General features: G+C 40.5%; 1 protein-coding gene across 5 annotated transcripts in view; it reads left to right on the top strand.

Moving 5' to 3' along the window:
- The window catches only part of LOC134339972 (uncharacterized), a 52370-nt gene that overhangs the window by 13638 nt on the left and 21502 nt on the right, over positions 1-17230 (top strand). For 2 of the 5 annotated variants that reach the window (XM_063036798.1, XM_063036800.1), the window contains 4 exons: positions 5770-5963; positions 7322-7488; positions 9275-9547; positions 15939-16208. In XM_063036798.1, coding sequence (XP_062892868.1) covers positions 9355-9547; positions 15939-16208 — 463 coding nt within the window. In that variant the 5' untranslated portion in view covers positions 5770-5963; positions 7322-7488; positions 9275-9354. Of the gene's footprint in view, positions 1-5769; positions 5964-7321; positions 7489-9274; positions 9548-13157; positions 13295-15938; positions 16209-17230 lie in introns of those variants that run through there. The other 3 variants (XM_063036802.1, XM_063036801.1, XM_063036803.1) reach the window with 2 other exon arrangements.

The following is a 17230-nucleotide window of genomic DNA, read 5'->3' as shown; positions in this document are numbered from 1 at the left end:
ATATATTCCAAATAAGAAGAAATTTGTAAAGGGAGGAAGGAAACGACTGTGTCGGTCAATTGAAGTCAGAGCCAAAGTAAAAGTAAAAGCAAAGGCATACAAGGAAGCCAGAGCTATTGGGAAGACAGAGAATGAAACTAAGGAGGTAATTCGGAAGGAAAACACGAACTATGAGAGAAAGCTGGCGACTAATATCGAGAACCACACAAAAAGCTTTTTTTTTTTAAGTACATAAAGGATGAAAGAGAGTCGAGAATAGAGATAGGACATTACAAAATGACGCTGGAACTATTGATGCAGAGACGGCAGAAGAACGGAATTCGCACTTTGCATCATTGTTCACAGTGGAAGAGGTCTGCAGTACACCGGACATTCACGGGTGTCAGATAAGTGAGGTTTGTGCAGGGAAAATTATGACTGAGAAGGTGCTAAGGATGCTCAATGGACTGATTTGATAAATCTCCTGGACCTGATAGAGTGCACTTTCGGGTTCTGAAGGACGTAGCTAAAGGTAATAATCGATAGATTCTGGCATTGTACCGAATGACTGGGAAATTTCAAATGCTAGTCCGCTAGTTAAGGAAGGTGGAAGGTAGCAGAAATGAAACTCTGGACCTATTGGCCTGACATCAGTGGTTGGGAAGTTGTTGGAACCGATGGTTAGGGATGAGATTACGGATTATCTGGAGGTATATGAAAAGATAGGCCAAAGCCAGCATGGTTTCCAGAAAGGCAGGTCCTGTCTGACAAACGTACTGCAATTCTTCGAGGAAATTACAAGCAGTTTATAAAAAGGAGATGCACTAGACGAGGTATACATGGATTTCCACAATTCCTTTGTCAAGGTGCCGTAATTGACGCTGCATAGCAAGATAAGAGGCCATAGAATTACACGTACGTTATTAGCGTGGGTGTAGCATTGGCAGGTTTGGAAAAAATAAAGAGTGGAAATAAAGGGATCGTATTCTGGCTGGCTGCCGGTTACTAGTGGAGTTCTACAGGGCTCGTTGTTGGTACCGCTGCATTTTACGATGTATTTCAGTGATTGGGAACACGGTATAATGGATTTGTGGGTAAATTTGCCGATGATACAAAGACAATTGGAGGAGTGGCGGGTGTCGAGGAAACAGAGCCTGCAGAGAGACTTAGGTGGATGGGGGAATCGACAAAGAAGTGACAAATGAAATAAAATGTTGGAAATTATGTGGTTATGCACTTCGGTGGAAGAGATAAACGAGCAGACTATTATTTTGATGCGGAGAGATTTCAAAATGCAGAGATGTAAAGCAACTTGGGAGTCCTTGTGCAAGATATTCTAATGGTTAACCTCCAGGCTGAGCCGTTTGTGAAGAAGACGGAGGCAACGCAGGCATTGATTTCTGAAGTTATAGAATATAATAGCAGCATGTGATGTTGAGGCTTTATAAGGCACTCCTGAGACCACACTGACTACTGTGCGCAGTTTTCGGCTCCTTATTTTAGAAATAATAAACTAACATTTGAAAGAGCTCAGAGAAGATTCACGAGAATGATTCCAGAAATGAGAGGGTTAGCGTATAAGGAAAGTATGGCAGATCACGGGCTGTATACCCTGGAGTTCAGCCTCTTAAAATCCAATGTCGTATCCGTTTTCACCACGACTCGACAAAGCTGTATGAAACATTGGCCTAGCACATCTTCTTTAAAAGTTCCTTCTCTCGTCTTCAATGTCTGAGCTTTAGTATTTGATATTTCTATCCTGAGGTAAAATGCCTGTCTGATTCGAAGATACGTGGAAAGTAGGGTAGTGTTGAACAAGCATTTTCTCTGCAGAAACACACAGACAGTTTTGGAGAATGGGCAAAGAAGTGGCTGACGGCAGGAAGGGTATGATCAGGGACTTTGACCGAAGAAATAAAAAAATATATACAAAATAGGTGTTCCTTTGCAGACTTTATAAGTACTCAGGGAGAGAAATGGAGTTTTAGCATTTATTATGAACTATAATTTTGAGGCGTTATAAGATAATTATGCGGCTGCATGGAGCATTCTGATCAGTGTACAGACCGTTATCTGAGAAATGATGTGCTTGTTTCGGTGATGGCACAGAGGATGTTCAGGAGAATGATTCCCATGAAGTCAGAGATAAGGAGTGGTGGTTCAGGTCTGCACTCTTTGGACCTGAGGAGAATGAAGTGGTAAGGAATTGAAAGCTATCGAATATTCAAAGGACGAGAGACGACATGTAGATAGGTCGTTTCCAACAATGGGGAAGTCAAAAGTGGGGGAATTCTCTTGAACAGTGAGTAGTGATACTCTGAAAGTCATTGCCACAGACGGCCATAGGGCCCACGTCATTGTGTATGATTTTAAGTGACGGCAGATAGTTTCTTTGAAGTGGATTTTAGGGTGATGACCCATATGCAAACGGGAATATGCTGTAGTCCCATATATACGATGAAGAAATCCATTTGGAATAAACTTTGATATATTTATATTGAGTCAATTCAAACCACGAAACATTTGAGGCAAAAATTTCTGGAGGAACACATCAGGTGGAGAGGCATCGCTGATGGTGACGAAATTGGGACTGGACGCTGAATCGCTCGCTGCTATAAAGAGAAGAAGAATTTGTCCGTAAACGATGATGGACCAACGAATGCTTAAAATGGATAAACTCTGAGATTTGAAGCAATGAAAGTTAGAGGTAATCGGCACACCAGACCGTTTCCGCCGGAAGCGAGACAGAGCTAAGGCTTCAGATCAAATAACTATGTAGCAGAATTAAAGAAAAATGTATATGACAGTATCGTTGGCGGAGTAAGACAAGAATGAGCAACAGCATATGATTACGTTATCACTGAACGACTGGGGAGTAGTCAGGTATATAATAGAGACTATGAGAGAATGGAAAAAAAAGACGTTGCTGGCTCAAGTTCGTAGTGAATACCGATCAGCGATTTGCTGGCATACTCAACGGTTGGAGTGAGAGATCCAGATAGACAAGATAATCTATATCAAATGAGATAGAAGACCATATAGTAAATACAATTTAACTGATCTATGTGCGAAATATGGATTTCGGCGGAGATAAAGAGGGCCGGGCTTGTGGAATATTCGACAAATAAGTAGATTGGTTGGTAAAGAACAAAATTTACATACTATTTTCATCAGTTGCAACACAGATTACAGAAAACAGATACAAAATGCACTGCTGGAGGAACTCAGCAGGCAAGGTAGCATTTATGGAAAAAAAAAAGATTGCAGTCGACTTTCCGGGCTGCGACACTTCGCCAGTCCCGACACTGATTACAGACGTTGGGGTGTAAAGTTACACTTGTGACAAGTGACTTACACTTGTGCAAGTCATTGTCGAAGATGCATTTGGACATTTTATTCGGTTCATTAAACTGGGTCTCATTTCCTTCATCATTGAAAATGCCCTCACATGCATCTCCTCCATTTTCCGGACATCAGCGATCTGCCATCTTACCGCCTCTTTAACAGTGTCCTTAATATCGGGTGCTGGCGAAGCAACTTCCGCTGCATTGCTGAAATCCAACGCAAACTGAGGAACCATCCCCAAGAGTGGGATTACCCTGTAGCTAACCGTTTTAATTCCAAAGCTCATTCCCGTTCCGACAAGTTGATCAACACCCCCTTGCTTTGTCAATGAGACCACAATCAGTATGAGGGAAAGAATTTTCCTCAAATTCCTTCCGGGTAGCCTCCAACCTAATAGCATGAAACTTGTTTATACCTATCTATCATCTCTTCCTTTTTCCCTTTCTCCTCTCGTATCGGATTAATCTTTCTCTAGCCCTTTACCTATCCCATACTGTAATCTTCACGAACAACCTCTAGCCAGTGATCCACCTCCCCTCTGCTCGGAACACTACAGTATCTTTTTTTTTCTCCTTTTTTTTCTACTCTATCTGGCCAATTCCTTTCCCGTCCAGATAAAAGGTATTGATCCAAAAAGATATGCCCATTGATCCTCCTTTACCTGCTACGCTCTTTTAGCAGTCTGTGGGTGTTATTCTCCATTTTATTTTGTGCAGTTGCACGCGCACTAAACGTCATTCAATTAAGAGGGCCTGAGAGCGTATTGTATTCATTGCAGCCAATAGTGGACAGTAGAGTACCAGAGAGTTTTACGAAATACCACTGTAGCGTAAGGGGAATATAGTGGGACTCCTTTTTGTGCATCTGCCACCTAGCGACAGCAAATCAAGCTGTTTTCTGAAGAATTACCGTTTCTCATTGGGATAATCGCATATAGCCTCGAAGGACTTGATTTGTCCAACTTCCGCAGTTGTTGCCAGACGGGGAATTGGCCTGTTGATCCAGTTAAGGTATGAGCGGTAGAACAGGGGAGAGTGCATATGTAGGGCTTGTTGATATGTAGGGCAAGTGTTCTCGGAAGAAGATGGAATTAGTGTAGTATTATTGCAATTTTGTTTTTGATGCTGAGGGCCAACTTTCCAGTCCTTGTTCAGATGGGCAACTAAAAATGCTGGCTTGAGGAATGTGAATTAATCTCTGTTCTGTCAGGCCTTGTCTAAAGCTTCAAACCTCAGGATCACGAAAAATCCAATTAAGTAGAGTACAATTATAGATCAATATATCTTCAATTTCTTTCTTTAATTGTGTTAAACGTTCTCGGTCTGTGAAACTCTGTAAGGCAACAATAGTACTAAAACCCGTTAAAGACTGAATGTCAGCAATTCAAAGACTTAATTATAATCAAGCTCAGTGTTTATTGTATATAAAGCGGTTTGAATACGCTTCACAAATTGCTCACAATACTGAAAAAACTGTAAATGCCGGGAATGCTTAATCTGCAGACGTCAACAGTTCAAATCAAACACACTTATTTTGTTTTTCTTTTTTTTTCTGATGTACTCTGAATTCCTTGATGCTTCCAATATTTTTGATGCATATTTCTACCAAACTTGTTCCGGTCTGTAAGCGTATCCATCTCACTCTTTGAGCATGCATCACAGAATTTCCTTTAAAGACATTTTGAAATTATCCTGCGCTGAAGTTGCTTCGATATTCAGGACTTCCAGCACACACTATTCTAATGATTTGCAGTAAATCCGACGATTTACATTCAGGATTACATTGTTTGATTATGCAATGCCGGGACATTGATCTATCATATGGTAACCGACGTTTTCCCATGTGAATATACTGTGCTACGCAGTTCAGATGTTAAGGCAGTAGCTTATTTCTGCATTCTCACTTTCTGGCTTTCAGATTGCTACTTCAAAGAAATATGCACGCAAAAAGAATGATGTTTTCTTCTTCACTGCAATCACTCTTCTAAAGCATCTATATTTAAATAATGATGTTATCGCAGTTACCATCGATACTCGCAGTCTTGTGAAAATATTGCAGCTCATTCCAATTTCACAATTTCTCCATGAATGGTTTGATGGAGCAAGTACAATAGATCCGACAATAACTCGTGTCCATGACAGCCAGAACAAACGCTATATATAATCCTCCCCACCCACCCCCACACACACACAAGCAGAGAGAGAGAGAGAGAGCATATGGTTAAAACCATATTAGCGCTCGGGATGTGGCGCAGTCATTTTATTTGATTCTGTAAGTAGTCCAGGGTACACTCCTTACACTAGCTGACTGTTCAACAATGCTGTCCTTATGCATTACAGGTATTACTTAATCGCCGCAAGGCCAACTGTCATTCCCTGTTACCAATATTTGATGTTGTGTCCCCCGGTGTTACTCCCTTGATATATTTAAAATTTTCTCTGCAAGATTGGCGGGACGATTCGCAAATCTTCGACAGAGGTCGACGCAGATATAAATGAACAACATTCCAGCGAGAATGAATCTGGCGGAAAAAGGCTACAAAGTATAGAAACTGAAGGAATTCTGTGGACAATTGAAAAGAAACAACCGCAGAAGTAAAGTTACGGCAGACACATCGGACGAAAGAGGAATGAAACGGGGTGAGTTTGGCATAATAATATCTAACCAGGCTTAAGCAAGCGGTAAATTATGTGAAAACGAATTAAACTACTGTTGGAGCTTCGAAGCATTGGCAGCATCTGTGGAGATAAAATGATGCTCATTGTCTTCAGCAGGGTCTTAATAGTGGCACCCCCTCCACAACAGTCCTTCTGCAGTTTGCATTTTCTTTCATATTTTGGCATCTGCATTCTCGTATCTCAGAGTTAGTCAACGGTTACATGCCTTTCTGACCCAGTGAGCCCACGCAGCCTTAACCGGAGTACAATTCCGCTTGGGCTCGTGTAATGTTTCAGATTTTCATGATGTGGGTACATCTACATTGTTGAAATAAGAGGTAAGTTGAGGAAACGCGTTGTCAAGGAATTCTGCTCTAATGGACAATGACAGAATTTCCCAGTAGCCTACCGAAGTTATTCCGATCCCCGTTCGTGTTCCGATATGTTGGTCAATGGACTGTCCTTTTTTCACAATAAGGGTGCATTGGCAATATCTCATGGGTAGTCTCGAACCTGAGGGCATGATCATCGAGTGCCCCTTCCGGTACAGAAATCGTTTTTGTCTCTCTTCATTCTGTTTTCCTCACTCTGGAGCCATGTTATTCCACTTCACCTGTCTGCCATTCCAACGGTGCGTTTCCTTCTTCCATCATTTCCCTCTCTTCTTCTATCAGATTCCCTTTACGTCAGACCTTTTACTTTTCCACCTACCTGTCTTTATCTATTCTCTTCCAGCTGGTCTTACTTTCACCCCAATCCACCTATTTGTTCACTCGTTGTACTCATTCATTTGTCGTCCTGTAAAAGGGACTCACCCCAAAAAGTCATTTCCACTGATTCTGTCTGAGAAACTTCGTTCATCTAGCACTTTTCCTTTGATTTGTGCTAGGTTTTCTTCAAATCGATGATCATTTAAAGGGCCATGAACTTTTACTTTTATTTTGCTACATTAGACAGCCAATTTGGGGCAGGAGAGATTCCAAAGAGTTTTACATACGATATTCCACTCTAAAGTTAAAGGAATATGGTGGAATAACTTGTGGTGTATCTGCCTCTTAGACAACGATTCAACTTTACTTCTGACCATGCGGCATTACATAACGGTGTTTTCGCATTTTGAGGCGAACACTTGATTTTCCAACTGCACACTGTTATTATGAGACTGCAAACTGGCCTCATAAATTGATCAAGTTACTGTGTGAAGGGTAGATTACGGACAAGTGTAATGTGGAGTGGTTGATGATACAAAGGCAAACCTGCACATCGGAGATATTATTTGCATAAAATCTTGTAAACTGCTGCTTGATGCTTAATGTCAACTTCCTTGACTCGTTGTCCAGATTTCGAACTCTAAGATGTTCACTTGAAGAATGAGAGGATTGTCTGCAGCTGTCTTCCTCTGTCATCACCTTCAACAGTTATATCAGGACAAATTCCATCTAATGGAGTAGAACCACGCTTTGATAAATCTTTAGTATCTTTGCGTATATGGCTTAAAAGATGTAAGGTAAAAACGAAACTTCAACAATGTTAGTGTAATGTTCTCTAACTGTCTTGGGTGCTTCCTTTTTTTTTGTTTGAACCAAATTTCAGAATGCTCAATTTTCTCTCTTTTTTAATATATGTGTGTCCTTTTTTTTCCATTTCGAAGAAAATTACTCCTGACTGTAATAGCAATCGTTCTCACACTTTGAAAAATGGATTGCACGATTTAGCAACTATTATATAGTTTGCTGTGTCAGGAAGGACTGCACACACTATTCTAACGAAGTGTAGTTTAGCTCATAGTGTATCTTTTGCATTACACCGTATATACATAAATTGTGGAATCAATGATCTACCATATGATCGCCACATGTGTTTACATCTGAAAACGTGGTGACATACAGTTCAGATGTGAAGATACCAATTGTTTATTCCTCTTCCTTGGTTTCATTTCTTTGAAGAAACACACCGCATAAAATGTTGCAAGCCACCTCTATTGAATAAATGACTAAAACACGACTTCCGCCAGTACAGCTAGCACTGTTTAAATATTTTAGTTAATCCAGGTTCACATCCACCCATAAAGTGTCAGATGGAATACTCTTGACAATGAATAACACAGAATGTGTTAATATATGTATTTTTTTCATTTATATTATGGATTTCTCTGAGTGTATCCGTTGCACGAATATACGTCGCAGCCTTCCCTTTGAAGATATTTCACCATACCCCGACAATAATGTACCCGAGCCATATCAGGAAGTGCTGCAACTCACTATTCTTACGACAGTTTATGCTGTGTATTACAATTGAACTACCCAGACATTGATAAAAATAAGATCATCGCGCGTAACATGCAATACAGATGTTATGACAACAGTTTTTTTTTTATTTTCAGACTTTTGCACAGGTATCTGGAGTTTATGTTCTGTTATGGCCATCCAGGTATAGCATGGATTACACTAAGCTGGAAAGGCCGTAGTGAAAATTCACAGGGTAAACAGCGAGATAGAACTGTATTAGATAAATAGAATGCACGGATATGAAGGGCTAGGGTGGGATATCGTAAATTTCTGTAGAAATATGCTGGATATAAGACATCAATCGTCACATCCAGCCTTTTCTGCGAGCGACAACATCCAGAATAAAAGGGCATAAGTTTAAAAGGAGAGGAAACAAGTTAATGTGATGGAGCGGGAGGCGGAGGGAAGGGTACGGGGAATGATTGGCTTGGGCACTTTCTTCACAATGCTCTGTTGGGTGTATGTAATGAGGTGACGACAGACGTTGTAAACGTTGGTACAGCCACCAGGTTTCAATGGTACTTGGGTATGAACCTGGCTAGTAAGTTTCGGATAGATAGGTTGCAAATGTAGGCACATTGTATTAATGAAGTCAGCATTATCGAGTTTCCAGAAGCTGCATGATGCGTAGAATACCACAATGCAGACTTTAGCATAAAAGGTAAAGTCCAGAAGAAAAAAAAATACACGAAACCAACTTTAGTTCTGGCAGCGCGCAACTTCGCTTGTATTGAGATAAGACGTTTTCATAGATACAATTATATGTATTGCTTTTCATATATCCCGTTGTTTTTTTTCTATATTTACATGCCTCTGGTTAAACAAATATTTACGAAAATTAGTCTTATATCTGAATAACGAATGCAACGTTTGAATAATAATTCGATAGGTACATTTCTAACAGTTTAAATTCATTTATCGATTCCAGTTGAAGCACTGAAGTTATCTCTGAAGTGATTTTTTGAAGTTTTTAGAGTGATTTTATGTTTGTGCCCGTTATCCTAGATACTTTTCGAACCAATGTGGGAATAACTGCGCTGGGAGCAGATCTCACCACTGAAGTGTAATTTGGCCAGAACAGCATTATGGCAGCTTTCAACCAGAAACAGCACCAGGTTGAGGCCGGAGAACGGAACTGTGATCAAAAAGATAAGAATCCCTCTCCCAGGGCGAAAAACACATTTGGTAGCAGACTCAAAACTGGACTCATTTGGGGTGTCAGGAAGACCTCATGTAAAAATGAGGTCGACAAAGAGGAAATAGGCCAATGTACGTCTGGTAAGTATTTTCGTATTACTTATATTGAAATCTAATTAACACTGATGATAGTGAATGAAAACGTATGGCTGTATCAGAGGAGAAGTGCTTACGTGTTTCCAAATAGTGGATTGAATCCAAACCGATCATATCATTTTGGGAACCACAACACTCTTCCGACAGAGAGAACTGGTCCTCACCTTCAACAAGGTCCCGTTTGGCACACCCACTTTCTCCAGAGTCAAGTGATAGCCAGCGACAGCTGCATGGACCCCCGTTATGTTTGCCTTTGAGTTAGCTAGGATGAACCTAGTAACGGTCTACATTTATCCCCACGCAGGGACTGGTGCTAACTTATACACTCATATCTAGCTTGTCAATTTCCTTAATTTTTCTTCAAACTTGCAGCCTAATCTTCAGACGATTTGGTCCATCTCTGCAGCCGTCCACAGATTTTTTTTTGATCTCGCTGTCTCTTTCTCTCGATACAAACTAGGCGCTAATATTTATAATAAACACACCAATCCCAACAACTATCTTTACCATTGCCCTTCCCACCACATATCCTTTGAAGATGTCCCTCCCTTTTCTCAGTGTCTTCAACTCATCTGCAGCTGTTGCTATGATGATCGTGTTTTTCTTTTGCAAGATAACAGATGTCTTCTTCTTTCAAAGAACTTTATTCATTTTTTCCCCATAATTGGAGATACCCTACGCCTCAACTCCTTCTTTACCCCGACGTCCTCGCTTTCCCATCTTCCGGCCACCTTGACGGGGATAGAGGTCCTTTAGTATACTGTGCTTTTTTTATGCCTCCTGAACTGAGAAGCCAAATGGGGAACAGCATTATTGAGCTCCATCCACTAAGAGCGGACTGTCCTGTTCGCGAACCTGATTATTCCATCCTATTTCCCTTTCCGACAAGTTAGTCGACGTCCTCTTCTTTTGTGATAATAAGACCACACTCAGGGTGCAGTAGCATCAACTCATATTGCCTCGTGCAGTCTGCAACTTCATGGTATGAATATAGATTTCTAAATCCGGTGGAAAAAAAAGGTGCTTGGTTCACTCCCGCAATCCTCTTGTTTTATTCCGATCACACATGGTCCACTCTCCTTTCCGGTAAATTTCCTTCCTCTCCAGGCATTTAACTGTCCCACTCACCTGTCTCCACAAATTATCCTTCAGGTAGTCATTTTCCCACCCGTAGTATACTTTTCCTCTGGTGTCTTGCATTTTCAATGCTGACGAAGAGTACGGATCCTGTTTGATTCCTTCAACATTTTATGTGCGTTGTTCTGCGTTTGCTTTTGTGTGGTTAGTTATCCACTGAACAACCCTCGTTTAAGAAGGTCCGTGAACGATTATTAGTTCTTAAGTAAGACAGCCACTTGAGGACAATACAGTAACCAGAGAGTTATATGAAATACCACTCTACAGTAAGGAGAATAAATTGAAACATCTCCTTGCATCTGCCTCTTAGCGATAGCTATTCGAACTTGTTTCTCTGTTTATGAATGGAGTGGTCGCATATTGCCACGAACGGTTCAGTTTCCCCACCTTACACGAAAGGTGCTGGAGTGTGAATTAGCGTCGATAAATAGATCCATTTAAATTGTGGGTAGCAGAATACGGACTAAACGTTGTGGGTGTAACTTTAGGATTTCTGAATATTTTTTCTTTGGTCCAAATCTCAGCATGTTCCTTTATTTTCTTTATTATATTCTCAACTGTATCAAGGCTTTCTCTGATTGCAAGAGTAATCAAGCTTCCGCTTTGAACATTCCTTGCACTACTCTGTTTGAAGACATTCCACAATTTCCCTCCGATGATGCAGGCCAGCACCATTTTGCGATAGCCAAAGCACAAACGTGTTTCTTGTTTCTCTCTTATTGAGTTTCAATTTTATGCTACAAACAAATCAGAACACAGATTGATGATTTTATTTTCAATGCAATCACTGCTGTAAAGCATGTCTATACCACAAGCAATTTTGACACATTTGCAGCCAATGGCTCCAGTCGAGACGAAATATTAGAGAACACTCCAAATTTACAATTCCTCCATGAAGGCGAAAACTCCTATAATGTCTGTCTATGTTTGTATATATAGAGTGAAAGAGAGAATAAGTAAAATATCGTGTGCAATGGAAAGGAGCGCAGTAAAATATCCAGACAGGGTCCATAAACCAAAGAGCAGAAAAAAAAATGAAACATGAACAAATACGCAACCGACAACGTAGAAAACGTCCGTCTTGGAAAGACAGAAATCAAGTTACACTATATTGCAGATTTTATTGTTAAGACAGTAATAACATTATCCGCCATGGACGCTAATAATGGGTAGATTAACAGACAATCTAAAGCGGTTATGGATCAATATTTCACCAATCGAGGTAATGATGGATGTGGAGAACATACACGGAAGAGGAGTTAAGAACATTTTAGATGGTCTTTTTCTATACTGAACGCTGGGATAGACGTAAAGAGGGTGACTACCACCTTCTGCTAATATTGCTTTGCGTTCTTTCTATTAGTCATAGTCATAGTCATACTTTATTGATCCCGGGGGCAATTGGTTTACATTACAGTTGCACTATAAATAATTAAATAGTAATAAAATCATAAATAGTTAATTCGTAATATGTAAAGTATGCCAGGAAATAAGTCCAGGACCAGCCTATTGGCTCAGGGTGTCTGACCCTCAAAGGGAGGAGTTGTAAAGTTTGATGGCCTCAGGCAGGAATGACTTCCTATGACGCTCTGTGTTGCATCTCGCTGGAATGGGTCTCTGGCTGATTGTACTCCTGTGCCCACCCAGTGCATTCTGTAGTGGATGGAAGTCATTGTCCAAGATGGCATGCAACTTGGACAGCATCCTCTTTTCATACAGCACTATCAGAGTCCAGTTCCATCCCCACAACATCACTGGCCTCTGAATGAGTTTGTTGATTCTGTTGGTATCTGCTACCCTCAGCCTGCTGCCCCAGCAGCACAACAGCAAACATGATAGCACTGGCCACCACAGACTCGTAGAACATCCTCAGCATCTTCCGGCAGATGTTAAAGGACCTCAGTCTCCTGAGCAAATAGAAACGGCTCTGACCCTTCTTTTAGACAGCCTCAGCGTTCTTTTACCAGTCCGCGTTATTGACAATTCGTATGCCCAGGTATGTACAATCCTCCACCATGTCCACGCTGACCCCTTGGATGGAGACAGGGGTCACCGGTACCTTAGATCTCCTCGGGTCTACCACCAGCTTTTTATTCTTTTTCATTACTATTACTATTTGCTATTAATATTAACATATGACATATTAAATTGATATACCATATGTTAATTTAAAATTTCGAGTTCATCGATTGATAATATGTATGCGATAATAATTTAATTGGAACAAAGTCAGAGCACATAATGGCAGAAATCACAAGAAAGGAAAATTTTTGGTTTGTTTCCACCAAAGTGTCGCCTCGCTCTGGATCAGAGCTATTCAGCACTTCTTTTTTCTGTTATATGTTATACATATTATGTATATCATTGAAAAATGCCCAACTGCTAATTTCTGCACTCGATAATTGAAATTGCTTCTCCAGTTATTATTCCGTTGTTGTGTTTAACATTTCCTTTGTAGGGATTGACGGGGCCACACGTAGAACGGTGACAGAAATCCCTACAGTAATTAAAGAACAACATACCAGCGCGAAGGACTCTAACAAAAATATATTACAAAATGTAAAAACTGTAAAATATACTGTAGGCATTGAAACGGTAAGACCAACCAATAGTGAGCACAATGGCGGAAGCGAAGGTGAGAAGAAGGTCATGGACATTACAAAAAAAACATCCGGTATTTGGCGTGCAAAACGTAAAGCGAGGCATATCATAGAAAGGAGGAATGAAATAGGGGGAATTTGGCCGTAAGTTGTGTCAAAATGAAAAAAGAAAAACAGAACTACTGGTGTAACCCCAAGGAACATGGGGAAACTGTTCATAAAAAAAATGTTCATAATGCAATTTGAGAAGGAGAATTTTAACTCACATGCATCACTAACTCAATGTAATTGACATTGAGTTAGCAGAATTGTAGAGGCACGAGAGAAAATTGGAGGAGGACTGGCGGGAATGTCCACGTAGCAGAAATGGCTAAGGTTTCTGGGAATAGTTCACATAGATATGTCTGTGGGAGGACGAGGTACTGAAATGATAAGGCTAGGCAACCGTGGCTGACAAAGGAAGCTAGTTCCTGCATAAAACTATGCAAAGGACATGCAATGTAGCAACTGAGTGGGATGATTGTTGAGTGGGATTTTTTTTTTTAATCCATCAGTAGGCAACTACAAAAGCTGTAAGAAGAGAAAAGATAATATATAAGAGCAGAACTGCCAATTATATAAAGCAGGGCACTCACTTTCTTCAGTTGTATAATGAATACAAGGGAGTTGAAAGTTGATATTGCACCAGTAGAAAACTATCCTGCTGAGGTTGTAACGGGGGGGTGGGGGGGCAAGAAATGGCAGATGTAATGAATAGGTAACTTGCATATGCCTTCACTAGAAAAGATAATAGCAGAGTGCCAAAGGGCAGTGAGTGTCAGGTAGCAGGTGTGAGTGGCCTTGCTATTTCAAGGAAATGCGTGGTGGGCAAGCACAAATGTTATCAGTTGGATAGGTCGACTGGATCATATGGACTACACCCCAAAGACCCCAGAGAAGTTGCTGAAGAGATAACAGATGCATTGCCATGATGTTTCAAAATTCACTTGATTCTAGCATTTTTCCGGAAGGCGGGATGATTGCGAATGTCACTCCACTCTTTAGGAAGGGAGGAAGGCAAAACAAAGTACATTTCAGTCCAGTTATCCTAACCTCAATGGTTGGAAAAGTGCTGGAGTCTATTTGTAACGATGAGGCTTCGAGGCACCTGGAGACTAATGATAAAATAAGTCAAAGTGATATGGTTTCTGTAAAGGGAAATCATGGTTGAAAAATCTGTTGGGAGTTATTTGAGCAGATTTAAGACTGGGTGGACAAAGGAGAGGCAGTGGAAGTTTTGTACTTGGATTTTCAGAAAGCGTTTGATGAAGGTCACGCATGAGGCTGCATCAAAAGACGGAAATCATATGGCGGTACATGAAAGATACCGGCATGGCTAGTGGAATAGCTGCCAGTGTTTAGTGGTGTTCATCAAGTTTCAGTATTGGGACAGTTACTTTTCACAATGTTTGTCATTGATTTAGATGATGAAACTGGTGGATTTTTGGCAACGTTTGCCGATGATACAAGGTTAGGTGGAAAGTTAAGTAGTGCTGAGGAAGCAATGCGAATAGTGTAGTACTTAGAATAATTGAAGGAATGGGCAGGTAGATTCCTGTGTTGGGAAATGAATGATGATTCATGTTGGGAAAAGGAACATTCTTGCCGACTATTATCTAATAGGAGAGCTGGTTCAAACATCAGAGGTGCACTGGGACTTAGGGGTCTTCGTACAAGTTTCCCAGAATGATAAATTAAAAGTTGTGTCCGTGGTAAGTGTTCATATCGAGTAGTTAAAATATAAGAAACAAAAAATAATGCCGAGCATTTATAAGGCAGTAGTCACGCCACACTTGTAGTATTGTCAACTTTTCTGGGCCTCTTATCTCAGAAAGAATGTGTTGTCATTGGTTCCCGAGGATAATTTCGGAAATGAAGGGTTTAACATATTAGGAACGTTAGGCAGATTTGGATCAGTACTCACAGAAATGCGTGAAAATGCGGGGAAGGGTGTGATCTCACAGATGTCGACCGAATGCTGAAAAGTCTCGATAGGGTGGATGTGGAGAGGACGTTTCTTATGGTGGGGGTATCCATAACTAGAGGGCACAGCCACAAAATTAAATTATTCCTTTAGAAAACACGTATGGAGGATTTTATTTAACTTGATGAATGTATGTATGTATGTATGTATGTATGTATGTATTTATCTATCATTTATCTATCTATCTATCTATCTATCTATCTATCTATCTATCTATCTATCTATCTATCCCTTTGTTTGTTTGTTTGTTTGTTTGTTTATCCAGAGAGTAAGAAGTTTGTGGAATGTCCTGCCAGAGACTATGGTCCAGGCCGTTGGGTCACCAAGTTCCGATGTGGCCAGTAATAAACTCCCGCCAGTAAATGGGCATATAATTTCAGAAAAAAAGTGAAATCACGAGAAAGAAACTCATGCTTTGAAACCATGTTGCTGTTTGCTTCCAGCAGAGTGCGCCTCCCTCCAGCTCAGATATGTATTCACCGCTCCTGTCCATACGATACATGAAAAATATTAAGTATATTATTGCCGCAAACCCAGCTGTCATTCCCTGCTCACAATAAATTAAATTCTTTCTCCAGATATTACACTTTTATTGTATTTATCATTTTCTCTGCAGGGACTGGCGAAACCACTCGCATAGCGGCAACGGAGATCGATAGAGGATTAACAGAAAAACATCGGATCGGGAATGAATCCCCCACAACAAAGCTGCAATATAGAGGAACGGTAGATGAGATTGTAGGCAAAGCAAAAGGAAGACCTATGAAAGATAGGCACCGCGCCCGTAATGAAAGTTGGAAGAAAGAAATGGAAATGACGGGTAAATTTCTGTCAACGAGCGGACAGGAGCAAAAGTCGGGAATATCGGATAGAAGAATGATAGTGGGTGAGTTTGTGTTAATCGGGTACAGTATGTCTCTGTCCATTGCAGCTTTGTTAGCCTGTGGATTCCTGAAAAGTCGAACCTCGAGCCTAACGCTCATTCCCTTTCTCACACATCCGTGTTCATATACCGCCCTATTGCCAGGCATCCTTCTACTCCAACCCACCGCTTTCGTCAGGGATCCTTCCGGTTCTGCCAACGTGTCTCGATCCAAAACATCATTTCTTTCGATGCTGTCTGGCCTGCTATGTTTAGGCAACAATTTTGTGCTTGTTTATTTCCATTTCCATTCGAGTGATTGCTAGTGTATTAAACGACGCTAAATTAAGCAGGTAACTGAGGAAGAGCCAATTGAGGACAATGCATCAACAGAGATATTCACAAAGAAGATACCTATCTAAAGCAAGAACAAAATTGCCGAACAGCTCAATGTGTATCTGACTATCAGTGTTATCGATTCGAGCTCGATACTGACCAGCGGCGGCTCCATAATTGTAGATTCACGTGTTGCCGTAAGCGGCTCTTTCTGCCGACCGTGCACAGATGTTGAATTTGCAGGATCTATTAATAGTTTCTCGGGCAGTATGCATAATCCTTCTCACGGATTGAGTGACATTTTGAAGACAATTTTCTATTTCCCTTTGGTGATATTGCATCGATATGTGAGGAAATGTTGTTCATATTATTTAAATGAAGTCATTATAGCTGACAGTTTACTCTCTAGATTACAGATATTAATTTAACTGTGTGTATATATATATATATATATATATATATATACACACACACCTGTCTATCTACTGACCCGTCTATTTATCCATTTATTCATTTATGTATGAATTAGAAATTCTGAACCGTTGATGTATTATAAGGTCACCGAAAGTTTTTGCATGTGTAACGACTGTGACATGTAGGTATTCAGACTCCAAATCTCACCAACCGAGATTCAATTTGCTGCATTTACAAAATTAGCACACAAGACTATTTGTTTCCTTCATTGCAATCGCTGTTGTAAAATGTACTTA

This window comes from Mobula hypostoma, chromosome 31 (assembly GCF_963921235.1).
Source record: "Mobula hypostoma chromosome 31, sMobHyp1.1, whole genome shotgun sequence".
Lineage (NCBI taxonomy): Eukaryota > Metazoa > Chordata > Chondrichthyes > Myliobatiformes > Myliobatidae > Mobula > Mobula hypostoma.
The sequence above is the reverse complement of the archived record's forward strand: the minus strand, read 5'-3'. Positions and strand labels throughout refer to the sequence as shown.